Source organism: Aquila chrysaetos, chromosome 21 (assembly GCF_900496995.4).
Source record: "Aquila chrysaetos chrysaetos chromosome 21, bAquChr1.4, whole genome shotgun sequence".
NCBI lineage: Eukaryota > Metazoa > Chordata > Aves > Accipitriformes > Accipitridae > Aquila > Aquila chrysaetos.
The window spans coordinates 23,712,415-23,739,198 of record NC_044024.1 but is presented as its reverse complement, the minus strand read 5'-3'; the positions used below and the strand labels follow the sequence as shown (position 1 = coordinate 23,739,198).

Sequence of the window (26,784 nt, the reverse complement as noted above, 5' to 3'; positions counted from 1 at the left end):
TAGCACAGCAGAACAAACAGAACTAGCACCGCTGCTAGCCCTAAAGCCACATAGGGATGGGACTTGACATTGACTTTTTAAGATTAATTTCTTGCATCTTCTGCCATCGTGTGGCCAGTGAACGAATGAACAACTCAACGGCGCTGCATTGGTTTTACTGCTCCTCATGTTTATTCCACATTCGATGGGTAATACAGACTTATTTTCAAGTTTGTGATTGCTTGAAATATATATTTTGTTAAGCTGACCACTTTATAAATCATTTATTTGAAGACTTGATTTCTTAGTTTTGGAAAACGTCTTAAACACATACATTGGCTCACCAGCATAGGGGGAAGGAGAAGGAAGCAGTTCATTTATTGGCTGAAAGAATTGAAAAAGCTTGATTACAAAACCTGATCCAGTATCATTACAGCAAACAGAACCTGTTCTGTAACATGGCACAACAAACGCCCACATGAGACAGATGGCAACTGCCAAGAAGTCCTGTCCCTTCAAATAAAGTTTTGATGCTCACAAGCTACTTAGGAAGAATTTAGCCCTCTTGGGAAGTAGGGAGAGGCAAAGCACCAGATTTAAACAAAGCTCTCTCCACTCCACATTTTATTGTTAGGGTGGCTAATTAATTTGAGTAGTACCTATGAGGAAATGTGTTTCTTCTACATTCATCATGAACAATTTTCCCCACAACAGATTACACAATCATCTTGAGGAGCCTGTTGGCTTGGAGTTGGCTCATAAGAGGAGGTTGGTGTCTGAAGACCACAGCCCTTGGCAGCAGCAGCCACAGCAGGATGCAGAGGTACAGTCACCACATTCCTTGTCAGAAAGGCACCTATGTCACAACAATCTGTCATCAAAACACTTTGGTCAGTTCTCCCTTGTGCTAGCCATAGTCCTGCATGCTGCAGCTCAGGGTAGTGGCAGATTTTCAGCTTGCAGCTGATAAAAGACAGAGGTCACCTGAGCAACGGAAGGTAAAGCTGATCTCATTGACTAAGGGAAGGTTTCCACCCAAGCTCTTTCCCTCATATCCTGGGGGCACAGGGAGGCAAAAAGAACTCAGGAACCCTTGATACCCTCAAATAATTTGAAAGAGGGCTCCACTGCTCAAGGGTTTCAAATACTGATCAGGGTCCTTTGTCCCCTCCTTTGTCAACTAACACAGAGATTGGCTTTTGTCACCTCTTCCCCCATGCTCCAGGCCACGGTTTCACCCAGAAGCCAACCCCGGAGCATTGGAGCTGGGCTGCGTGAGGGACAGTGTACGTAACTGCTGTGGTTTGCTATTTCAACACGATTAACGAAGATTTGTAAAATTTCAGATCTAAGTCATGCTGGTGTAACTGGCATCTAAGGAAAACCTATGAACAAAATGCCTGATAAAGAAGGTAACAGAATGTATGCTGCAGGCTGCTCAAGGAATTCACTGGCTCAGCCTAGAGGAAAATTCAAGTTCCTGCCTGTGTCCGAGGCTGCTGTTCACAGGCCCTGGGAGACATACCTGACAGAAGTCAGCTCACTTCAAGCTTGTATTACCTGCCACCATTGCTGACGTTTCACTTCCTCACATATCCTCTGATCAACAGCTTCCTGCCAAGCCTTCACTCAGAAACCCCTTTCAACTCCTGATGACTGCAGTAGTGGCTCACCGCAGACGGGAAATACTGCAAAAAGACTGCATCAGGTAGCTCCGTCCACATGAAGAGAAGCTTTCAAGAGTGTCTCTTAAGACCAGGATCTATATATTCAGTATTTAGAATAAATGAGGGTAGCAAGTTTAGCACAGATGCATCTGTGCTCCACTTGTACCTTGGACACAAGAGCATCTTGCTTGCACAGGAAAGCCAGGAGTGAAAGGGACCAGCCCTGTTTTAAGGTCTAGCCAGAGCAGAGTGAACACCTCCAAATATAAGGAAGAATGAAAAATAAAACAAATCCTAAAATCTTCTCTTGGTTCTAAAATTCCAATGTTTCTAATAAAGATGGGATTTGCTTTTGTTCCTTATACTGTGGCCCTTCAATGTGCCAGACTCCAATTTACCCTCCCAGCTACCAGGAGCTGAAAGGCACCTCGGTTTTCATTACCTTCATATGCAGAAGAATGTGATGAAAAAAAACCAACCAAAACCAAAAAACCAAACCAATGGTCAGCCTCATCCATCAGCCAGTGTAATGATGACCTAACAAAAATTCCTTCTTCAGAAAAGATGAAAGAGCAGGCACAGTGGGAAATTAGTCAGCAAATACTGTAGCTGCTGAGCCTTTGCCCTTGATACAAGCACAGTGCAACAGGCAGAAAGAACACAAGCATTACATTACTGTAAGTCAAGGAAACGTGAGAAGTACATCCCTCGTCTAACACAGTCATCTCTCCTTCTCAACATGCAGATCTTGCTACTTCCTCCTTTCTTTCTAACCCAAGCCTTTTCAGAAATACCCTAACTGTACCAGGTTCTCTTTCCAGGCCATCTCTCGAGCAGCATGGCTTGTATCAGTGACTGTTACAGGGATATGTAGTATGTTTAAGAAGGAAGAAGTCACTGAAATATGCCAACAGCCCTCAGTTTGAGTAGTGGCATTTTCATCAAATAGGGACCACAGACTTTCATTTTCTCTAGAAGGCATAAAGTCCAGCCTGGGGTGAGACAAGACCCCAGATATTTCCATTCTGCTCTGCTAAAAACACCCTAGAACTGCCAGCTGACAAAAAGGCTGAACAACAGGGAAAAATGCAAAGATTTCAGATCCTGAAGGCACTTGACTGGAGGAGCACATCACGTCAATAGGTGCTGGGAGCACTTCCCGTGGTGTGATTAACCCTCACTCATCAGAGCTGAGACAGACTGGCTGGCTGGAAAGACCAGGCTGGGTGCACAGACAGCAAGAGCTGACCATGCTCAAAGACAGAATACGGTCCCATAAAGCTCCCATAACCTTTGGCTTCCACCTGCTCTCTCTCCTGAGCAGGCACCAAGAACTGCTTCAAGAGGGTGGAGGTGTCTGAGGTATGTGCAACATCTTCGGCGTGGTGACACAGCAGCACGGTGGTGCTGGAGGTCTGACTGCCTCTCCGCAGAGGATGGTCTGGGCTAAGCTTGGAGTCCCAGCAAGCGTGCGGTGTTCAGCACATCATCTCTCGTCAGGTAGCAGCCACAGAGCTGGCGGTACCCCGTGAATGCTTCCCGTCCGTGCAGGACACGCCAGTTATCTACAAACAGTGCCTGCAGGCAAAGAGAAAAGGCCATCAAAAGAAGGGCAACCACCACAGCCAGGTCAGGATCCTCTGACAGGACAGGTCCTGGAGCCAGAGATCCCTAGAGACTGGAATAGCAAGTAAGGGTATGCCACGGTAGGCACGACCGTTCCTGTTCAACACTGTCAGAGACAGCACATGAGACTATAGCCAGATGCTTCATGTGATCTAGCACAGCTGTTTTACCTGAAGCCAGCAGTCCTGCTCTGCTGCTAACTACAAGTTAAAACGTGACAGCTAGCAAAGCACAGAAATACGTTCTGGGCTGTTTCTTTGCTTGTCTACTGGAGAGGTTGGGCAATAGTTCAACAGCAACAGAAACTGGCCATCTCCTGCCTCTATGGTGTCACTTCCCCCCCAGGCATCCTTGGGAACAGAGAGGTGTAGGGGCTCTGATATGCTCATCTTCCCTGCTGGACCCTTTCATTTTTGGGCCCTTGGGCTCAGGCTGAACCTAGACCCTGTAGGAACAAAAGCACTTCAAGCAGGCACAGTCGAAGGAAGAAGCCATGCACTGTAATACCTTCAAGTCTACAACTGTGGCTCTAGCTCTTCAAGCTCCTCCAAAGCTGCACCCAGCATCAGCCTTTCAAACACAGGGCAGAGCTTTTTCCGTTCAGTACCAAGGTGTGCTAAGGCACCTTAGCCCTTTCTGGGACAGTGAGGAAAGCCTAGGTCTCCTGTGATTCTCTGGCAATGTAAAGATTTAAAAATAACCTCAGAAGAGAACTAAATTCAGCTTCTCACACCTTTACATTTCCATCAAAATGAAATTTTCTTCTGGAAGAAGTTAGAGGCTGAACATTAAGTGTTTCCCAGCCTCTCTGCTTCTGAGGGTCCTCATTTCAGTGACTAGAAAGATCTTCCTCCTCTCCCTCAGTCAGGATCAGGACTAACTTTCCTCTGAGGCAGAGTTTGAATTAAACATTTCTGCCGTATCTGGAAGCTTGTATTCTTTCCGGACAGTAGGAACACACACACAACAGATGCCAGTACTGTAATACAGGGCACCTTAAAACAGCTGTAAAGAGGAAAACTGCAGCATATGGAGCTTGCCTGAAGCATTTACCTTAGCGACAACAAGACTGCACATCCAAAGGAGCACCCTGCTCCTTGCACCCTCCCTGTACCAAACAGACACGAGCCTCCCAACACGAAGTCCTACCTTGCCCGGCTTCAGTTTGACCCACAGTTCATTTTCTGGTCTCCTGAGCTCTGCGGTGAGTGTGCGGTGAGCAGCGTACCAGCGATGCACAACATCGTAAGGCACAGTGTTGATGACAGCACGATCATAGTTATTGTATCTAGAAGTGAAGAAGAGATAAGAGACTGCCCGCATGGCTCCACAAGCACAGCCAGGTATTTCTAAAGGGAACCTCACGAGCTTGTAGGATTAGTCAGTATTTAAGGGAGGCTACAGAAATGACTAGGGAGGATATGCTGCAAGTGCAGGACTTTCAGGGGAATACACAACACTGGGAGTAAGGAGGAGTTTACTGTCAAGTGTAAAACTGTTCTTGCCGGCTTTCCATGGAAGGATGCGCCACAGCAATGGGCAAGACTGAGGGTTGTTCAGAATAAAAGTGCAAAGCAGTGCTGGACAGCCTCCTGCACTAAGCCAAGCTGGAGTTTCAGAAAGCAGCCCAAATTTCCTCTGGAAGGGGACCAGCCTGTGCTCTCCCTGTTCCCTGTATGCCAGGCTAGTTTCTAGAGGCTTTTTCAGACAAGGGCTGAATTCTACTGCTTCTCAAATGAAGTGAGATGAGGGAACGGAGCTGAAGGGAGGATGACAGGAGTGAAAAACCAAAGCTCAGCATTGACACCCATCTTTGTATTGGTGGTTCTGACACTTCCTCTAAAGCAACAATGCACAGCCCAGGAGGAAACGCAGGGTGTTTCTGTGGTTTCACCCCTGCCCCTCAAACATACGTTGGTTTTCAGGTTATAATGTCTTCTGGAAAACCACTACCATCTGCCACAATTCCCTCTCCTCCCCATAAGCAAGAGGCCTCACGTTGGTGTTACCTGATAAGATAAAGCTCATTGTTCCAGGGATAGACATTGAGAACCGGCCCAACTCCGATCATGTGGTTGTGACAGTCTCCCACGTTCTCAACATACTCATGCTTCAATGGCACCTTGCTGAGCAGCTCGAATTGATCAGGGGCTTGCCGGAGAACCTGCTCTGCCGCGTAGAAACCATCCACCAGCAGCGTCCGCCCGCCCGTGCCCTCATGCTTCAGGCAGTGAAACACTTGGATGCTGCATGAGTGAGAGAATCCAGAGCACAAGAGAAAAGACCTTTTGGCTGCCTGTCCCGTGGTCAGAAAGCGTTCCCCACAGACCCAGTCAGATGTACATGTATGCACCACCCTTCTCATTTCACTAAGACCTGCCAGGGAATGGAGACAGACCAGCAAGAAATGGCTGTACCCACCATTTCTTCAGGCCTAATCTCACACATTTTGCTTTCTGAGAAGGCTAACTGGCTGCGCTGCCTCCCAAATCAAATTACATGAGTCTGGGGGACTTCAAGTGGTGTAGGATCAGGCCTGTGTCACCCAAAGGCCATCCAGGCAGCAGGATGCAGAGGTTCAAAAGCATAAAACTAACTTCCCCAGAACATCTCGGAACATGAGGACAGTTAAAGAAATGCTGGTTGTACTGCTGAGGTCTCTAGGAACTGCAAGGGGAGTCCAGGGTGACTGTCACTCAAAGGCATGTACATCATGGTCTCCCACAAGGAGTCAGAAGTCCCTCAAGGCAACACACTAAAGACCCTTTGGAAAGCCTGGAGCAGGAGTCCCCAGTGAGCAGCTCGCCTACAGGGACAACCCCTCCCTAGTAGGAAGCCATCTAGCTCAGCTTTTGTCCTTCTATTACTCCTCTGAAGCTTCTCTTTTCCTTCATCCAAGCAAGGTAGTCATTGTACGGTTAGGAACAAATACCCAGGAGCTGCCTCGAGCCACCTACTCCCAATTTTCAGTGCATCAACTTCACTCATTAGAAAATTAACTGTGACCTTTGGGGAAAGCCTTTACCTTCTCCCTTCAGGGCCTCTTAAGCCACAGCAAGTGATGTGGGAGGACCTCCCAGCTCCTCTCTCACCAGCACCTTTTCACCTGGGTGCTCCAACCACCTTTCTACCCACAACAGTTTCAGGGTAGTTTTACAAAGTCAGCCCACAAGCGCTGGAGCAAAGGACACTCTGTGCCTCAAAGGCAACAACCCCCCCTGCAGCTCAGGGCACTGACGACGCCTCTTCCGAGGGCAGGCTCTTTGCTACCTGATGAGTGAGATAACGCTGCAGTCTTTCCCATAGCTTGGGGAGTTTCTATCCTCTACCCTTTGCAATAATTTAACTTGAGAACTGTCAGATTTGGCTGATTTCAGCCAAAGCAGTGAGGGAAAGCAGACATTCAAATGAACACATCTTTCTTGAAAAACACCTCATTTCATTTAGAAGCAGGTCAAAGACTGTTTCAAGTGTTTTGGAAGCAAGTCTGAAACAGCCTGGGAAGAAGGGATTTCTGGCAGAGATGGGGGCCAGGAAAGCCAGAAATTCATGTTCTTCCTGCACAACTATGGTTTTGCAGAATTGCAAGCATTAATGGTTAGCCCTACTAATTTAGCCCATGCTGTCATTGCTTGAGATACTCCAGCTGGCTGCAGATGAGAATACACCTACCTGAAGGGAAACCTTTCAAGTAGAAAAGAAAGGTATAAAAATAGCTAATGAGCTCTATAATTCTGGCACCCAGCAGTTTAATCAAATCTCTTTTGTAGGCTGAAGTTCTGATTACTAATTACTTTTTTTATTTTATTTTGGGGAAGATTTTGTAAGCTCCTAAAACAAGTCAGCCAAGCAGGTAACACTGTGCAGGTCATGAAAGCACATGGGTTCTGCAATCAGCTGTTCACTGAAAACAGGGAAATCAACCAGATGTGGCTTGAAGTGTGTGGTAGGACCTATGCTTTACACATATAATTCTAGCTCCACAGAGCACAAAATCCATTTATTTTGCTCCTGACACCGAGCTGCTTCAAAACAAACGCTACCACCCAAAAGCCTCCTGCCTGACTGGGCCCAGACAACAGTGCTCAGGGTGCCACTTGGGTAACTCTACCTCTCCGGGTCTGAAGAGCTGCTCTGAAAAATCCACATGCAGCCAACAGATCTCACCCCTTAGTCCTCCTCTGCTTTTACAGCTCTGCACCACGGACCTTTCCCATTAAGATGTTTAGCAAGTTAACAGCCTCACTTGGGAAGAGCTAATCCTGCCCTAGGGCAGGAGGTGTGGACTGGATGACTTCTCTTTGCAGCCCTAGTTCCATAAGAGATCACAGTACTTCCATCCATTCTCCCTCAGGCCATTTCCCGATGATTCCCCTCTTGATTGAGATGAAAGCAGACCAAAAAAAAAATTAAGCTAGAAATTAAGCCTAAGTCTCTTGCACTTCACTGTGAACCATGATCAGGGCTGCTGCCTTTGCTGCTGCCTTTGCTTCTCCAGCTGTGTATAAAACTCACAGCCCAGAGGCTATATCAGAAAAGCAGTTTACAAACTAGCATTTGGGAAACAATGCTGTAGCTGCAAACTCCTTTTAAAAGCACAGACAGGTGTGAACTTCGAAGGGCTGGGGAAGCCTGGCTTCTGACTGCCTACAGGGCTGCATCACTGCCAAAATGCAAACCCTAACCTGTTTGAACTGAAGCAGAGCGACTGCACAGAGCATACGTGAGCACAGCACGTACGTCAGTTACCACTCACACAGCTTGGGAGGGCAGAGACAGCTACTGCAGGCTGTGCCAAGGCAAGCTGTTCTCCCTCCTTCCCCCGAGGCTACCGCTAACAGAGCTCAGCCAGCAAAAGAGACAGGGCTGATGTGGGCGAGGAGGGCTTGCCCCAGGTCAGCAGGATTAAGTCAAAGCAAACTTTTGCAGCAACTCTGTACAACAGCTGATAAGGGTCACTTGCTGCAGGAGGAGCTGAGCCTTGCCAGATGTACTCAAAAGACAAATCAACTGCTCATTTCTGAGAGGCTGAATGATATGTGTCACTTCAGAGACAGAGAAGGGTGATTTCAGAAGAGACTGTCAGATAAGCTTCAGGGTAGCACAGAAACGACTGCAGCGCTGAGCCTTCTTTGTCACTGCAAAGACTACTTGAACCACAGCAATACCAAGCAGCAGCCAGCTATCTAACAGCTAAGTCCTTCACTGCCTGCACTCTGGAAGGCCCAGAAGTTTCAAGCATAGGAAAAACTGGTCTACTGACTACCCCACCCCACAGGTATCAGACAGGACCCAGAACTGCTGTGTGACTAGAAGTACATCCCATCAGCAGCAGTGGAGAGACAATGAAGCCCGTGCTGCTAGAAACGTCATGACTGCAAATCACTCCTGCCTTCTGCACTGTGTGTCTGTGAACCAGCAAAAGCACTTACCCGCAGGGCTCCTGGAAGTAGGTTGTGTCAGTGTGACGATCCAGAGCCAGCTTGGTGTAGGCGGTGTCTCCCCGAGAAAAGTCAGAGGTAAAGTACCACATTCTACCGTAAATGGTCTCCCTGCAAAAGAGGTGGGCAGTTACCACAAAGTGCTGTGGGGATCAGTGTCGTGGTAAAGCAGATCCTCTCTTGCATTTGAGGTTACTTCCCTCCATCCTATGTACAGAGTAAATTAAAAGCAGAACAACTTAACAAAATTCACATTGTCAAGAGATGGTGCTTCTTATGCCTCCTCTAGTATTCAATTTCTCTCTTTCCTTTCTGAGAAGACTGACAACATTGAGTCTTGCTTCCCCTCCACAAACAGATCTTCCTGCCATACCAAACATCAGCTCCAGTCAAATCAAGGAAGCCACTGACTGACAGGAGGAGTTGCCAGAGTGCAGCTAGCCCTTGCTTGTACCCACTGCAGGGTTACCTAATAATCCCATTTCTTCTTCTTAAGATGCTGCATTATCACCCACCTCCCCTCTACAACGTACACGGAAGGGAACAGACAGGAGGCAAGGACAAACAGTACTCAGGGGCTACAGGGCGAGGGTACCTGAAGAAAAAAGTTGGGTGGATATTCCTTGGAGCCCCTCATTTCTATTTGGTGTGGTTATTCATTAAAAGAAATCTCTCCTCTTCCAATGGCCCAAGGCAAGTTAAACTGTTTCTGTAGCTTGGATAAAACTTGAAACTCAAACCCTGGCTTGCCATGCTGTTGGTGTGTTTTAAACAAACACAGAAGAAACATTTCTCAATATTTTTCTTTAGCGAGAGCTACAAATTGTTTTTGATCTCCCTGGCTCCCAGGGCCAGGGCTGCACTCCTAACCTTTCAAGTCATAACAGGAAATGTCTCTCCTTGCAAAGCTCTAGTCTTCCCAGACAGGCTACTTCCTTCAGTCACTCCTCTCTGTGCACAGTCCCACTATCACAAAAGTCACCGTATGCTCCCGAGGCAGCTCCATAACCTAGCAACTCCAGGCTCTGCCTTAAAAAGAGGTCAGATCCCACACTGCAATACTCCATCTCCATCAGTTCAAGTGGAGCGGCCAGAGGCTGTAGAAGACCCAGACCTTTTGTCTGCAAACCAGGCCACACTGCACAATATACAGGATAAGGCGGCAGCACCTTTCCAAACAAAAATAACAGTCTACACTTCACGGCTCCTCTACAAAGCTGTCAGTGGCCTTCCCAGGGCAGTCCTAGTTACCTGATTAAGCTGACCCTTTCCGCTAAGATTTCTGTGTCCTCTTTGGTGGGAGTGACATTCTCTACAAAAGCAATTCCGTATAACAAGAAGTTTTGCAGGAACTCTTTCAGTCCCTCATCTGTCTCCAGGAAACTCCGGCAGTCAACGGATGGGACCTGGGCTTGGCGGTAGATTTCTGCATTCCAGAGAATCCGCGGGTGCATGACCTGCTGCTTCTGCCCCTCGTAGCTGTTCTTCACCAGCCACTCCAGCCCATACCGCGTCACGTGCCCATCCGGCCCTTTGACAAGGGAGAAGAGTCACAGTCACCACAAGCGCACTGAACAGCCCGAGATAGCGGTCAGTGCAACTACCAGTCTAGGACAGTCCTCACCCTTTTAATTTTGTCTGGTGACAGACTCTTTGCACCCTGAAGCCATCCAAAATATTATCTGGCTAAGGCCACAGGACCTAAAAGCATTATTGTTACTGCAACAACTCCAAATTCAGAGCAAAGTGTTTCAACTTCAGTGGTTTTGTTCTCTATTGACAGGACTCCAAGGAGAAGTAAAGCACTGAAGACAAGCCCATAAATAAAGGTAAGCTACAACAAAAGGAAGAAAGCAGCTGGGAAGCTGAGGAGAAAAGACAGAAAATGTGAATTCTCATCAGGGATACGAGCTCAAACAGGACAGGGTAAGGAAAAGAAAACCAACCATTTCTCGACTGATCTGTTCACTATCTGCATTGCTGCTGTGTTCAAACAAACCAATAAAATACACAGACACTGAAGATACACACATCTCTACCCAAAAAGGGCTGGGGGGGGGAGGGGGAAGAAAAACAGACACAAATTTAAGACTGAGGCATGTTTACAGTAAGTGCTGCTCAGAAGAGCAGTGTTTAAAATTGGCTTACAGCTAAATCTCTTCCCAAAACAGCTACTGATTTAGAGATAAGGCTGCCCTCTCCCAGCAAACCTAAGAGTGGGATCCATCAACAAGGCTCCCTCCAAGCAGGGCTGGTGGCCCGTAAAACACACAGGGTCCAGTCACTTTGCTACTTACACGTGAGGAAGAGCGTGGTCTCATCCACTCGGACAGCCTTGGGTTTGATTCCCAGGTCCACGCTAGCTGTGTCCAAGCTGCGCTGGTTCGTCTTGGCATTGTAGCAGGAAGCTGAGCGGCAGTGGTCCCGCAGCCAGACGAAATCGAAGCGCATCAACGTGTTCGCATACCTGAGCTCTGCAAAGAAGGACAGGCTCAAATGATGCACTGGTGTGAACAGCGAGAAAAAACAAAGCCAAGAACCAAAGCTGAGAGCCCATAAGCTATGATCCCACTTATAGGGGATGCAGAGGCTATTAGACTTAGCATCTCTAGGTAAATTAAGCTAGCTTGTCACATGATGAAGACCAGGAAGAATATCTTCACAGGAGGCCTGGCCATCAGTGATCTCACCATGGTCTCCCTTCTCTCCAAGTCTACAGGCAATCTCATCCTGCAACAGGAAGGAGCATGGCTAACAAAAACGCTGGTCACATACTTACATCTATCATCTCTCTTCAACAAGTAGGAAATTCAGAGCTGTACAGCAATTGCTGTACATAACAAGGTTGTAAACCCCACCACAGGAATACAGGTCAGAGTCAACCAAATAATCACAACATCCGAACTATACAAACATTACAGACAACACCAAGACCTTGATGCAAAGCTTTGATACCCATTTAGCATTACAATAATGCCTCTCGTCCTTGTTCCATCCTGGGACAGCTTAGGAATACTCAAAGCCCTTCAGAAGGGGGTCAGAGCCAGGAGAGGCAACAGGAGAGCCCTTCGTGCTCTAGCCCTACTCAGTATTGAAATCCAAGCACCTGAGGTCACTTTGCAGTGGGAAAACAGTAATATCCTTCCTTGGGGCCACTGTGTTGGATAAAGCACCGAGCAATTCCCTTTGCTTGCAAGTAACTCAGAGCACCAACATCTAACTAGCCTCAGGGGACATCACCCAGGCAGAAAAACACTGGACCAAACCAAACAGGCCATGGGGAAACATGTGCCTCAGTTACCAAGTCACCTCCAAAAACAAAAGGACAAAAGTCAGCATTAGACAGCATTTATAACTGGCTTGCTGCTGTTACTTCACATTAAGACACACTCTCCTTGCGGCTTCTTTCAGCAGTCTCACAGCGAGGTACGTTTTGCATCAAAAAGGCTTTTATGCCTCCCCTGCCTCCTGCTGCTCATGCCATCCAGCCACACAGACAGACAGACTGCTTGCAAACCTGCTCCAACAACTGCATTTCATGCATCAGTGGTTTAAGGAAAACCTGCACAAGTGGGGGCAGGAGAGCAGGGCACACACCAAACCAGCCATCCCACTTGGAAGTCAGAGCCCCAAGCATTACAAAGAAAACAAGTGACTGACGGAGCAAGGCTTAGATGCAGTTATCGTTCAGGAATCCCTCGATTTGATTTCTGATTTAGCATTGCCTCGTTTATCATAAAAGACTTATTGCCAGCAGACAAACCTGCTCCATCCTGCCTTTGGGAATTCCGAAAGGGAACATGAAACAGACTCCAGCGTGCATCCCTCTAATGCAGGCCATTTCAGAAGAAAAAAAAAAAAAAAAAAAAAAAAAAAAAATCACTCCTGGGGAACGAGGTCAGGAAAATCTCACTCCTCTCCCCAAACAGACTCAAAAGCAGGTACACACACACACCCAACACACCTACCTAGATGGTCACCGTGTAACTGCCAGGCGCACTTGAGGGACTCTGGGGCCGTGTGATGCCAGCGAGCCGCAGCAGCGAGGATGGTCCTTCTGTCACGGGGCAGCCACGCTGAGCGATGTCTAGTGCTTCCACTCAGCCGGCATGGCACCTTGAACAGACACGCCAGCCTTCTGCACCACATCCTGAGCAGCTAGGAGAGAGGGAGGAGAAAGAACAAGGTGACTCGGCTGTGCTACTGCATCACATCCCAGTCTCGATCTCTACGCTTTTATGCCAGGCACCCTGAGCACTTCTGAGAAAGCTGGTATCATCCTCCACAACTGTAATTTACTGACAAAAGAGGCAAGTGAGAACTAGTCCATTGAGGAGGAAGAAAAAAAGTGGGCACGATGACTGGCAGCCTGGCCAGAGAGGAGTGTCACCTACCTCCCAGGCACCATTTGGACATGAAAAATAACTAAACACAGAATTTGGAGAGTCTCGTATTAAACGCCTTCACTGCCAAGTCCAAGTACCAGTGTCACTTTTGCACTCTCCCAGTGACAACACAATCAGGCACACTGCCAAGCTTTTTCCAGCACCTACAATCCGTGCTTATTGTTAACAACACACATATGCAGCAATCTCCACAAAATTGGGTGCTTTACCCTTGTTTAGACCAGCTGCAGTAGATACTTTTGCAGATAGCACCAACACCCTAGAGAAAGACCATGAAGTCACATGTGAAAACTGGCTGCCCTCAAAAGCTGCATGTAATGGAAGCAACAGGGAATTAACTGTTAGGGAGTCAATGAATTTTTTAAACAAACAAGCTAATCCAAACTGCGCTCATGAGCTGGAAACAGAAGGAGGAGAGACAAGGGTGTTTGTCTTATTTTGTGACCACCATAAACCACAGCAGAAAATAGTCCTGAGAAGAAACAAATGAGATCCTAGGATTTATCAGGCCAAGTAATTCCAGAAGTGACAGCTGTGTGTTCAATGCTCTTGTGCAAAATACTGGCAAAGCCTCATCTGCTGCAGGTCTTGTCCCCCCTCCAGCCTTCCTGGTTTGAATTCACCATTCCTGGACAGAACAACAGTGATCAGGGAAGTAGAGAAAAGTGACCTTGGTTAGAGAACCAAGAACTAGAGGAATCCACTAATTAGGTCAGTTCTAGAAAAAGTATGCAAAACAGTGAGGAGGAGGAAGATCTCTATGTCTGCTGAAGGATACAGCTAGCATGGAAGAGAAACCAACTGTGGTTAATTTTAGGCTAGAGATTAGAAGGCGATTTCTCTCTTCAATACAAAGAACAAGGGCAAAACCCTTAAGTTCTAAGATATCAGGCCACGGTCTAAACGCCCTGTCACGTTTATTAATTTCTGGAAGTCAGGTCTAAACCCAGCAAGATTTTAACAGCACTTTTGTCCAAAGTGCATAGAAATGTGGTATCACTGGATAAGACACAGACTTGGAAAGCATTTCTTATCCTAGACTTCTAATTTTCCTTCATTTTCTTATCTGAAGAGTACAGGCACTGGTGCTCTGGCTGTCCAACCAGCTTCTCCACTTCATAGTTGACTCAGTACAGAGATCTCAAAAATTGGTAATAACAGTAAAATCAACAGAGGTGCCATGTTCCCAGACAACTTGCTAAGCAAGAAAAAAATAAAATACAGACAGCCAGCTCTAGGGGGGAAAAAAAAAAAAAAGTGGAAACATTTTTATAAAGAGAACATGGTTTGAAATTAAGATGCACACTTTTCAGCCATCGAGTTTTGCAAGGTTCTTAACCACAGTCTGTGCCCAAGTCACTGACAGCTTTAGCACTACAGAAAGATTTCAACTCAGAAGTTTCTCATTTCTGCAGCTGCTAAAATGCAGTACTCGCTCCTCAGCAGGCTGCAGGGAATTGGGCTGTCCTGCAAGTCATAGAATCATAGAATCCTTTAGGTTGGAGAAGACCTTTAAGATCCAGTCCAACCATTAACCTAACACTGCCAAGTCCACCACTAAACCATGTCCCTAAGTGCCACATCTACTCGTCTTTTAATTATCTCCAGGGATGGTGACTCCACCACTTCCCTGGGCAGCCTGTTCCAATGCTTGACAACCCTTTCAGTGAAGAAATTTTTCCTAATATCCAATCTAAACCTCCCCTGGCGCAACTTGAGGCCATTTCCCCTTGTCCTGTCACTTGTTGCTTGGGAGAAGAGACCGACCCCCACCTCGGTACAACCTCCTTTCAGGTGGTTGTAGAGAGCGATAAGGTCTCCCCTCAGCCTCCTTTTCTCCAGGCTGAACAACCCCGGTTCCCTCAGCCGCTCCTCATAAGACTTGTGCTCTAGACCCTCCACCGGCTTCATTGCCCTTCTCTGGACATGCTCCAGCACCTCAATGTCTGTCTTGTAGCGAGGGGCCCAAAACTGAACACAGGACTCGAGGTGCGGCCTCACCAGTGCTGAGTACAGGGGGACAATCCCTGCCCTAGTCCTGCTGGCCACACGATTTCTGATACAGGCCAGGATGCCGTTGGCCTTCTTGGCCACCTGGGCACACTGCTGGCTCATCTTCAGCCGCCTGTCGACCAACACCCCCAGGTCCTTTTCCACCGGGCAGCTTTCCAGCCGCTCTCTCTTCCCCAAGCCTGTAGCGTTGCATGGGGTTGTTGTGTCCCAAGCACAGGACCCGGCACTGAGCCTTGTTGAACCCCGTAAAACTGGCCTGGGCCCATCGATCCCCCTGCAGAGGGATCAAGCAGATCAACACTCCTGCCCAACCTGGTGTCCTCTGCAAACTCACTGAGGGTGCACTCGATCCCCTCCTCCAGATCGTTGATAAAGATATTAAACAGAAACAGATCAGAAGCTGATGTTTCATTCCACATAGCTGGGGGGAGGCACTGGGAGCTCCTTGCTTGCTGCCTGACACCTGCAGTAACCAAGAACTCTGCTAATACAACTGACCTTGCACTTCAAACACTGCTGCAAAGCCCGTGAAACTCTTTACAGATGCTGACAGAGCTGCAACATGCTGGAAGACTCCAGCATTCTCACTACAGACAGAAACTGGGGCACCAGAGAACTTACATAGCCTGAGCCAGAGTTACCAGGCATCTGAAGACGCACAACAATACTTACTTTTCCCTTTGGTAGTCTCCAGCCAGCCAGAGAGAATATCAGGTTTTGTAGAAATGCCAATGCTAAGTTCTGGGAGAATGCTTTCCCTCCCCCACCAGCTTTGAAAATTTAGTATAAGGCAAAAGAATTAGTCAAATTTCATACGCAAACTTAATAACTAAGTGACGAAAATCTGCAGCTATAGAAAACCAGGAGTTGACTATGATGTTTATTGGCTTTACAAAGCTTAAAGAAATGACTTAACTCCTTGAACCAAGCATTATGACTCACATAGCTTAAGACTACTCTTTGAGAAAGACACCCAGGAGGGAAAACTCTGTCCAGTTTGGCTTTTGGGTATCAAGGATATCCACTAACCTAACAGGGGCGGGGGGAAAGAAGCAAGCCTGTTTGCACATGCTGGTATCTCCTCACACAGGACCCAAGACTGATAGGAAAAGCTCATCTACAAATCCATTTAGAAAAAGTGGCCTCTGCCTGGAGCAGCTCCAGCCATAGTTATCTCTTTCTGCACACGTTCCTTTTATCTCATCCTCTTCCAATATCAAAACTTACCAGAGAATAAACACAGGTAATGGTAAGTGACCCAGATATTTAATCTAATCAATGAGACCTCTTGCTTCTCTGTTGTTCTTGCTGGAAGCAGACACCACAAACAGCTCACAGAGAAGCCTTAAATTAAATCTTTCCAAGAGATACTAAAAGTAAGAGGACTTGAAAACAGAAAAACCTATATGATTACAGAGGATTTACATTTTGCCTTTGTGTTTGTTTAATCAGAGCTAACAGCTCTCTCCTGGCTGGAATTAGTTATGTGAACAGCTAGCTCTTTCCCCCAGTCCTCCTGTTTACCTCACCTTTATGCTTCTCACCTTTACATAGTCCAGACCACACGCAGCTCACCTGGGCAGCAGTGAAATGCAGCAGCTGAGATATTTCAAGACAAAATTTCCCTTGAAATTCAAAAAGAAAGGGCAGGAGGAAAAAGACAGTAAACTACCCTGCTCATAAATGCAAGTGGACTTTGAGAAGGGAGAGATGTTCAATTACCAAGTCTGCCCCTCTGCTGAAGCGAGACAAAGTCCCATGCAGACATTACATGTGAATATCTTCCTATCCAAAAGTCCACCACGTGGTGGATGAAAAACAGGAGCATGCACAGAGCCCACGCTAGAAGCAACAGGGTGAACAGGAGGAACAGAGCTGCAGGTACTGGAGGGAAATGCAGAAAACTCAAATATATTGTGATTTGAGGAATTACCATAAGTCTCTTGAGAGAAAAGACAAGAGAGATGCTGTGAAAGGAGGAGGAAGGAAGACTGGGCCTCATGAGGGGCTTGTCTGTCCAGGAGACTTCCCGCCCAGCCCTTCAGCAGTTTGTCTCACTGCTGACACAAGCAGCATCTGAAGTAACTAATACTGGTTTTTAAGCTCTTTGATAAAGCGCCACAGTTCCCATTTTGAGCAAAGAAAAATACTGAGCTGGAAAAACAAGTAACCAAATAGTTTCAGCAATGAAAACATAGATGGAAGGAGAAACCACACAAATCTGTGGTCTTTAGCCAGCTTTTAGCCAAAACCTTCCAAGAACACAGTGGCATTAGGGAAGCTGCTCTGATGCCCTAACTGCTGGTGCTGAGAACAGACCTGTTTCCTCACTCTGTGACAGCATGTCCAGCCTGTTTTTCAAGCTCATTTGGCATCTGAAAAAAATTTGTGTTTTTCATTAAGCACTTCCAAACATTCAGTTGCTTACACTCACGCATCCTTTTTCATTGCTAGAAGCACCTGGCTAAAGCAAAGGTATCTGATCCATAAGAAACAGGAAAGCTTCAGAAGGACAGCAGGCCTTACACTTCAAAAAGAGAAAGAAAGAGAAAATAAATCGTTTTTGAAGGCAGCCCGAGAAATTGTCTGCAAGTCTCAGACAGGGTTCACATCCCGCTGGCCTCTTGGCTACACGTATTTAATCTGACATTTCTATCAGCTTTGGAAGACGTACCCAAACACCACACAGTGACACTGCTTGAGCAAAAGTAACCCTTATGAAGGGAACACAGATAAAAAGAGGAGCGCCGCAAAGGCTGAGACAGAGCTGCTGCCTTGAGAGGGCTGTGCCAGAGGCAGGTGATCGAAGTACACTAACCCAGGTGACAAACCCCTGTGGCAGGCCAGGTCCCCTGGGATGGCAGGCATCTCTTTAACACAGACACTCAATTGCCAGCAGAGTTAAACCTTTAACAGCCCAAGCTGAGCTAGCTTACCTATTAATTACAAAAGAAACAAAAGGCAGATCAGCTGTCCCCTGCTGAGAAAGGCTCCTGCCCTCCTCCCACCGACTGCAGCAGACAACTATATTAGATCTCCGCTGTCAGGAATCAGATTCCCCTTCCAGCCCTTCCCCGCAAGGGATTTCAATTAAATTAAGGAGCTAATAAAGACATCCCAGACACTGCCAGCTTCACAGCTACTTCATTTTCCTAGAAGTAAAGGTAATTATCTGCTCACCCCATGTTTAACACCAACCACCTGACTCCAGACCCCCCTTCCCACAACCTTATTGCAGTCTCCTGTTTCCAGTTTCTTCATCTCTCTCAAGCAAAGCCTTTTCAGGCTGCACAGCTTAAGAGAAACAAGCTCTAATTCTTTTTTCCAGCAAAGCAGCCAGCCCTTGTGGTATATCCCCCACAGGGACACTTATTGCAGTAAACTCCTGTTATTAAATCACTTCATTCACCCACTCTGGGTCCTGCCTTGGCAGAGAGGGGCCAGGCAGCTCTCCCAGGCAGGGAGGGGTTGCCTTTTATCAGGGAAGGAGAGAAAACAGCTCTGCCCGCAAGCTGCCCTTGGCTGCAAGCTTTCATTCACAGACTAGTGGGATCCGACATCTTAATCCCTGCCTGAACTCCGGGTCAGCTAACGTTACCTGGGACGGTGCGAGCACGGGGCCGAGGTGGAGGAAAAGATGGAGCGAGGCTTCAGCCGGGCTTGGGACGTTGAATGAATTACAAAGGGTCTCCGCTGGCCGGTCACAGCTCTTCCCTGCTTCCTTCTCCTGGTCCCTGCACCTACCAGGCCAAAAACGCTGCTGGAAAGGTTTTACGCATCTACTGCTACATGGAGTTCAGGAAGCCGAGGAACCAAAGGCTCTTCAGTCAGGCTGACCTTTTAAAGACCAAAAAAAAAAAAAAAAAAAAAGAAAAAGAGCCACGTTACACACTGCATTTTGAGCTCCTGGCTCCCCTCCAGCTGAGGCGAGCCCAAAAGCAGCCCCCGCACCTCCACCTCCCTTCCCCGGCTAAGCGGCACGGCGGGCTGAGGGATGGGAAGAGGACGAGACCCTGTGAGAGTACCAGACCCGACCCCAGCAGCCAGCCCCGGTTCGGGAACCGGCCGCTCCAACCGCTCCGTTGAGCTGAGGCGAGGACCACCCCCCCCCCGCGACCTCCACCTCCACCCCTTAGGCCCCGACCCACCTCGGCAGCTCCCACCCTCCCACCCGAGCTCGGACCCTCCGCGGCTCCTCCTGAGCGGTTTTACCGGTCCCCAAGCCCGGGCAGCGGCGGCGGGGCCGGGGCCGCCTCAGGCGGCGTCAAGCGGCGGCGGCGGCGCCGCGGGCCGCCCCGGGGCGGAGCCGCACCACCGAGAAGCGGGTGCGTTCGGCTAGAGCGCCGCCCGCCATAGAGAGCAACCGGCGGGGGGGGGTAGAGCGCCTGCACCCATAGAGAGGGTACAAAAAAGGGTGATGAGAGCGGGAGAGGGGGACGTGACGGCGTAGGCCGTGCTCTGCCCCTCTCCCCGCAGAGCTGGCCCGGCCCGCACCGGGCGGCGGCAGAAGACGCGGCAGATAGGCGGCCTCGGCGGCTATAAAGAGCTGGGAGGCCGTCGTATAGAGCGCCACCCGCACCGTAGAGACCTGAAAGGGTGGATAGAGCGCCGCACGCACCGTCGAGATCTGACGGGGGGGGGGGGAGAGAGATAGAGCGCCGCACGCACACCATAGACACCTGGCGGTCCTGAGAACGTGGAGACGGCGGGAGGGGCGAAAAGTCTCTGGGGACGGAGACTATCTCCGGAGAGGCTCCCGCCATGGAGCAGGCGGGGCGTGCGATGAGCGTCGCGAAGGGGCGCTTTATTTCTTTAACCGTAGAGCGGCCCTGGCGGGGGAGAGACCATAGAGAGGCACGCTGCAGCCTAGAACGTCGCGTGTGCGTGGGGCAGGGGTGACGCATGCGCACTGCGCTGGGACAGGCGCCGGCGGCGGGGAGCCGCCACGTTGGTGATGGCCGCTGGGACCGGGGCCGGCCGGGGGAAGCAGCCCCTGTCCCGGTCCCGGCTCGCCGCTTCTCCTCGGCTTGTCTGCTGAGGGAGGGATGAGGCGGAACGAGGAGCGGGACCGGGCCGAGCCTTCGGGAACCGCCGGCACCGGCCGTGGGCGGGGAGGGGAGGGAGAGGACGGGCAGACACGGCCTTTAGGGGTATAAAATGCACCGGCACACCGACTCGTGTGTGAGGGAGGCTGAGGGGAGGCGCGGAGCCAGGCGGGCAGCGGGTCCGCCCGCTGGAGGGCCGCCTCGTCCCGGCGATGGCGGCTGCCACCCCCCCACATACCCCCCCCCCCCCCCGGCCCTTTCGCCCTCCCAGCGCCTCGCTGCGACCGCGTTCCCGGCCCTGAAATGGTGCCCTGGGACATCTCCCAGCTAGACCTGCCGGTCACCTTGCCCTGAGCGGGGTGGGGGACACACCGCGGGGTTCCTTAGGGCAGCAGTTCTGATCTCGGGTGTTTCAGGGTTTTTCTCTAGCAGCAAGCGTTTTCAAGGCAGGATGGTGGTGCTGAGTTGCCTTTGGGTACAGATCCAGAGAGCCGGCTCCGACAGCGGCAGGTGGCACTGGGGACGCGGGGCTGGCAGCGTGACACAGGGTGGCACTGGAGCTCTGAGGTTTGGTTAGGTGTGGGTGGCTTTAACACATCAGCCGCATGCTTAAAGGTGATGTTTTTGTAGAGGACTGGATAGCCCCCTGCTCGTCCCATCAGCAGTTGTCTGTGCCCCATCTGTGGTGCTGAGGAGAAGCCCCCCCAGACCCTGCTCCTCCTCGCGGGTGCTCTAAGGTCGCTCTCTGGCCTGGAGGGTGTCTGGGGATGCTGTCCCTGTCAACTGGGGACAAACTGTGCTGGCAGGCAGTGGGGATGGCAGAACCTCCCAGAGCGGGCTAGCCCTGCTTCCACCCGGCACATCGGACACGTCCTGAGCCCCGGTGTCCTCAGAGGTGCCTGGGATGGGAGCCGCATCCCTGGCCGGCAGCTGCCCCATCCTATGTGCTGGAGATGGGGCGGGATGAGGTCTCAGTTGTGCCTCCCCGGTACCTGTGTGGACAAACCACCCCAGCGAAGCAACCAGCGCTTTTCCCCTATCTCTGCTGTGCCCCAATTTCCACGCCCGGTTTTCCAAAATTCAGGCTTTTTGAGTTCTGTAGAGTAGAAACTGAGAAGTCCTGTCTGCCAGTTTCCCTGCCATTGCACTCCTGGGTGTACTGGTCTGGCAAGAGGCAGGATGGCCGCTTGCTGTGATTGCCTTCGCAGCGAGGGGACGTGGTGGTGTGTCACCACAGCTTTCTGTTTTCTGAGAGTGTTTTTCAGGAAAGGGGTGGGGGTGGCGCCTGGAACAGGCAGAGGAGCTGGCGGGGATCTGCTGCTTCCCAAAAACTCGGTGCAGCTCCCAGGGGAGATAAACAAGTTAGTCACTCAGTGAGCTCACAGCAGAGGCATCTCGGCCTCCATGAGAATTTGTCGCGGGCCTTTCCTGGGCTGCCGGGGTGCGAGCGTGCCCCTGTGCCGGCTCCCTGGAGGAGGCAACAGCTGCGGGTGATGGCTGGCCCCGTGCTCCTCGTGCTCGGACAGTGCCTGTCGCCTGTCCCTTGGTCCTTCTCCCCGCACCGTGGTCCTGGCAGGAAGCCCCGGCCCCTCTCCCACCGTGCCCTGGCACTCGCGGCACCTCTGACGTAGCCCCTGAGCCGAGCAGGGACTCGGCCGGCTGTCTGCGGGATCCAGGCATGTTCCTGAAGTAAGCGACGGACACGAGCAAATACGAATAAATAGTGAATCAACTGAAGGGCTGCTGTCCGCGGTCTGGGGGAGACTGGGGGGCTCTGGGGAGGGATGATCCCCCCCCTGTGGTGTCTCCGCCGGCTGCATTTGGGACGGGCAATGCGGCAGCGTCAGGACTTCCCACAGTTTGTGGCTCGTGGGGTTGTTTCTTAGATGAGCCACCCTTTGGGGTGTGGAGCGTGGTCTATGGAGCTCAGTGGGATTTCAGTCCTTCTTGTGCCCTGCAGAGCTGAGCCTCTGCTGCTGGCACGTACCTGCTGGGTCTTGTGGGGCAGGGGCAGGCAGTGCCGGCCCCCCTCGGAGGTGTGCTGGCCAGCTTCTGGCTGCCCCAGGTGCCCGGCGCTTCGGACATGCACCTGCTGCTTGGCCCCGGCATGTAGGATCTCGTGTGCTGGGAAGGAAAGTGCCTGGGATCTTTCTGGGGATTTCCCAGGGAGAGCTGGGATCTGGGAATTTTCTGTCATCGTCCGTGTCCGTCCCCCCCCCCCCTTTTCCCCTCCTTCTTCCAGCAGTGGCTCTCACTCGCGTGCTAGTCCCAGGGTCACAAACGGTTTTAAAAAAAGCAACAGCCCACACAATGCTCTTCCCTTCTGTAATGGGTGCTGGTGACGAGATACCGCATCCGGCCCGGAGGATACAGAATTAGCCCTCTGCCTGGGAAAGGCCCTGCCAGTCCCTGCCGGCAGCTCCAGCGCCGTGGGGCTCTGAGGTCAGCAGCGCATCGCCACGCGCGGAGGAAAGTGACTCCGCATCCTACAGATGCGTCCTCCGTTGGGCTCGCTCGTTACCCTCTGACGGGTCGTGCAAGAAATAGGTCTCTCTTCCCTGCTCGCGGGATTTCTTGGAGGTTGCCTTGCCAGCGCTGGTGTCAAGCGGTGCATTCTGTGACGTGCGGGGCACCTGCAGGTTTCTCTCTACGCGTGGCTTCTGCGCTGGCAAAAATTGGGGGATATTTCCGCAGGTCAGGACAGGGAATTAACATTTTACAGGAAATGTGGTAATTTCCACAAGAGCAGCAAGAACAAAGGGCAGCTGAGCAGATAGGGGGTATTCCTGGAAATATCCTGGTTCGCAGGACAAAAATTCTGAAAAATGTCAAAGTGGGTGTAGGAACTGTTTCATTTTGATGCACATCCACCCCAACCTGAATGTCACCGTCCAGCCCAACTCAACCCAATACAACCCAAACAGCACAACGTATCACAGCCCGACCCGAGTGATGCAGCCCAGCCCACCTCAACCCAACACGAATGACCCAACCCAACCCAACAGGAATGATCCAATGTAACGCAACCCAATGAGAATAACACATCCCAACCCAACGCGAATGACGCGACGTGGCCCAACTCAGCACAACCCAACAAAACCCATCATGAATGACACGACACAGCAAGATCGGAGGAAAATCCAGAGGACCCTTTAGGAAGGTGAAGGAGAGGAGGGTCCATGGACTGGAACTCCAGTTGCTGGCTAGTCCTATCCTACCCCTGCTGCAAGGCTGTTGTAATGAAATTGAAAGAGCAAAACAACCTCTACCTGCCAGGACTTCCCCTCTAAATAGGCTGTGAACCGGTGAAACGTGGTTGTGTGTTAGGGACCTGAGAGTCCAGGGGGATTTTCTGGTGTGTAATAAAGGATTGAGCGTCTCTGCTCCTCTTAACTCTCTCCTTTCATGACGCTTATTAGGACTAAAGTCACCTCTAAACATCTGTCTCTTGCAGTGATATTGGTCAGCTATTTCAAGAGGATTGAGGGAACAGCCCAGCAGGAAAACCTCGAGCATGCTACTGTGTTAAGAAAGTGAGCTAAAAACTGAAGCAAAGCCCCTGATCTGGCTGTGATCCTGACTGCGGTGTGCAGCTGCCTGTGCAGCGCTTGATCCAAGGGCTATCAGAGCCGAGGGACGTAGCCGGGTCCCTCCGGGCGCGGCGGTGGGCTGCCCATGGGGCCACTTGTGGTATCACTGGCTTTGCTGCTCCGGCGTTCCTTCTCCCTGAGGCCAAGCTCCCACTCCCAAGAAAGCATCACGTCCCCATGGAAACACAAATGCTTATTTATTTGACTTGTTTCAGTTGGGTTTTTTTTTTTAATTTAATTTAATTCCCCCTCCCCGCCTTTTTTTTTTGGTTATTCGAAGGAAGGAAGGAAGCCCAAACTCGGATGTTTGTTTGTTCTGTCCTGGCCGATGTTCCCTTGGTCGCGCTCCAGTAGCCGATAAACTGGCAGGGAACCGGAGCATGGAGCACGGCAGAGCCTGGGAAAGGCCGGGACCCTGCTTCCCCCAGCCTGACGTCACGGTTTCTCTCCGATTAGCTTGGCCTGGGGGCCGCATGCTGCCAGCTGCCTTTGCTCCCTCCGCTCCCCCTCGGACAGGCAGCATTTTTATCACCAGCTCACGGGACTGTTCTTGGTGGGATGTCTGCAAGGAGAGCATCTCCCTGCAACCCAGGCTCCCTCCGCCCTGCCCTTGGTGTCATCTTCCAAGCCCCCGACCCACGGTGCGGCTGGGACCCATGGTTCATCCCTGGCTGTGGGACCATGGAGGGGGAGAACCCGCAAGGGATCTGGGCTGGGGTGTGAGCTGTGCTCTTCTCGCAGACCTTCACCCTTTTCATCCAGGCAGGTCCCACTCAACTGTGGGCATCCACTGATGTCTGCGGCCATTACAGACCCCAGACAGAGGAGGAGGGGGTGCTGGCAGGTCTGAGCAATTGGTCAGGAGCTCATCCCATGGCTCCTGACACGAGCCATTAGGTTGGAAAGTCTCTCCTTCCTCCAAGCTGGAATATGTGCTCAACGTGGCCCATAAGAGGCAAATAATTATGGGTTATTGAATATGTGCCATGGGTGAGCGATGTGTGGGGGAGCTGGAGCCTTTGTGGTCCTCTCGCTCCCTGCTGCCTGTCGAGGGCAGGGATGCGGTTCAAAGGAAAGGGGAACATGCACCAAGGGGCTTGATCAGCTCAGGAAACTTCTGAAGCTCTCCTGGGAAGAGTATCTGCCCAGGGATGTTGGGGTGGCTCAGGGACGTGAGACCTTTTCTCGTCCCCCAGGATCCCTGGGGTCAGAGACGCATTTGGGTGGGCTCAGGAGACGAGTCCCTGGGACCCTTGCAGGGTAAATGAAGGTGCTGGAGGGAGAGGCATGGTGGAAAATGCTGGAGCAGGAAGGCAACAGGGGGTTGGATCTCTGTTAGAAATGGAGCGTTTGCTCTCGGTGGTCTTTTCTTTGCAGCAGTGGAGGGACTCTGAAGACACCTTTTGGGTGTCCCCTCCTTAGGGGAGGACAGTAGGAAATATGGGTGACCCCCACTGGCACCCAGCTCCTGCTGGTGTCCTCATGCAGGAGACTTGAACTTCTCCCAGCCAAGGCAAAGCTGGCGGCTCCCAAACCCCCTGCCTTGGGCCGCACATCCCAGCAGCTCTTCTGTTTCTTGCTCCTCTGCCATGGAGCAGTTTTTCCCTGGGCTCCCAGCAAATTTCCTCATCTGTTCCAGCATCTCAGTGCCTTGGGAAAGTTGGAGGGAATCGCTCGAATGATGCAGAACACCACCGTGGGCATCTGGGTCCAGTGAGGAGAGCATGAGTGGCTGAGGAGGAAGGTCTCCCTCCACCCGTCTCTTGGCACAATGTCACCTGCCCCTTCCATGGTCCCAGCAGACGCTTGGCGGGCTCCCCGGCTCTGGCTCCCTTCTCCCGACCCCACGTGTTTGCCAAAGTGGCCATCCCGAGCCACGCAGCCTCTTCCTGCAGAGGAGGGTGGTGGGCGTGGGGGTCTTGCCTGGGGAGCAAGTGGGGATGCTCTGGGGGGTCCCCGGGCTGTGTGCGAGGCCAGGTCACCCCCAGCACCACGCGGCGCAGCAGGCGCTGCGCTGGCTCGCTGCCTGCTGGCCCAGGCACTCGTTCCAGAGGATAATATATAGCTTTGATGCTGCTAATTGGAGCTCTTTCCCTACACTTCCTCCTTTCAATCTTCCTCCACCCTCAGCTCTGCAGGGTCAATAAGTGATTCGCATTAAAGCAGAGTCTCTGTCGGTTCCCGTGTGTCTACGGCAGCCGGGTCTCTGCCAGGGGGGCTGGGAGGAGGGGGCTGCATCAGCAAGGTGAATCCTCCAGACCCTCCAGGGATGGGAGACAAATCCTTGCAGGTGTCCTCCGTCCAAACCTTCTCCTGCCATGTGCCTCTGTTGCCTTTTCCTGAGCCACTGGGGTCCCTCTGCTCCTTCTCTGTCTCTCCCCCTTGCCTCAGCCCCTGCCTCTCCTCCGTCTCATCCCCCCGCCCTGGTCTGGCCATCAGCAGACAGCCACTATCGATTTTCCTGGTTCAGCAAAACCCAGCCGTGAGGGGAGCACGAGCCGGGGCCAGGCAGCGCTGACACGTGCGATGGCAGTGCTGTCACGTCTGCAAGCTGGGTGCGAGGGTGATGGGGGAGCTGTCTGGGGAGAGCTGTCACGGTCCCCGAGGTCCCTGCCAGCGCTGCATCTGGTTTTCTGGGAGACCTGGGTGGCTCTTCCTCCCCTGTGCCCTGAGCAGCCCTGGTTCATGAGATCCAGTGGTGGGGAAATGCAGCTCCTCCATGGGACTCTTCTGGAAACCCTTCAGTGGGGAAGCAGGAAACCCTCAGCCCTCCCTGCTTTGGGGATGAACAGTCCTTTGCTCTCTCCAAACAGACCCAGGTGGATGCGGACGTGCTTTCCCCAGGGAACCCATGATTTTCTCAAGCCAGTTCCCAGCTGAAATCCCACATGTCCCTCTGAGCTGCCTGGGGACACCGGCAGTGGGGGAGAAGCTACGTCCAACATTGAGGCTGGATCATTGCCCTCCTTCCAGCCTGCTCTGTGATGACCCCCAGCAAAGATGCTTTGGATCATGGC

General features: G+C 51.1%; 1 protein-coding gene across 10 annotated transcripts; it reads right to left on the bottom strand.

Annotated features, from left to right (window-relative positions):
• Positions 1-148: 148 nt before the first annotated feature.
• Positions 149-19,387, bottom strand: TMLHE (trimethyllysine hydroxylase, epsilon). 10 transcript variants are annotated; one of them, XM_029996835.2, is made up of 9 exons: positions 19,316-19,387; positions 18,731-18,969; positions 12,682-12,871; positions 11,011-11,187; positions 9,965-10,244; positions 8,705-8,824; positions 5,282-5,518; positions 4,422-4,560; positions 149-3,224 (listed from the first exon to the last, which is right to left on the bottom strand). In XM_029996835.2, the coding sequence occupies exons 3-9, from the start codon at positions 12,860-12,862 to the stop codon at positions 3,093-3,095; spliced, it is 1,266 nt and encodes a 421-aa protein (XP_029852695.1). In that variant the 5' UTR covers positions 12,863-12,871; positions 18,731-18,969; positions 19,316-19,387; the 3' UTR covers positions 149-3,092. The 10 variants fall into 10 exon arrangements, with proteins under 10 accessions (XP_029852695.1, XP_029852694.1, XP_040974984.1 ...); XM_029996834.2 differs by having other exon boundaries at positions 19,345-19,385; XM_041119050.1 differs by lacking the exon at positions 19,316-19,387 and adding an exon at positions 19,281-19,297.
• Between the last annotated feature and the right edge of the window lie 7,397 nt (positions 19,388-26,784).

What these genes read in the sequence shown, in the direction of transcription:
- TMLHE (XM_029996835.2), bottom strand. Translation starts at nt 12,862, where the DNA reads ATGTGGTGCAGAAGGCTGGCGTGTCTGTTCAAGGTGCCATGCCGGCTG. An exon ending in GTTACACGGTGACCATCTAG is followed by an intron (nt 11,188 to 12,681) that starts GTAGGTGTGTTG and finishes CCTTCTTTGCAG; the next exon opens with AGCTCAGGTATGCGAACACG. An exon ending in GAAAGGGTCAGCTTAATCAG is followed by an intron (nt 8,825 to 9,964) that starts GTAACTAGGACT and finishes CCTCTTTTGCAG; the next exon opens with GGAGACCATTTACGGTAGAA.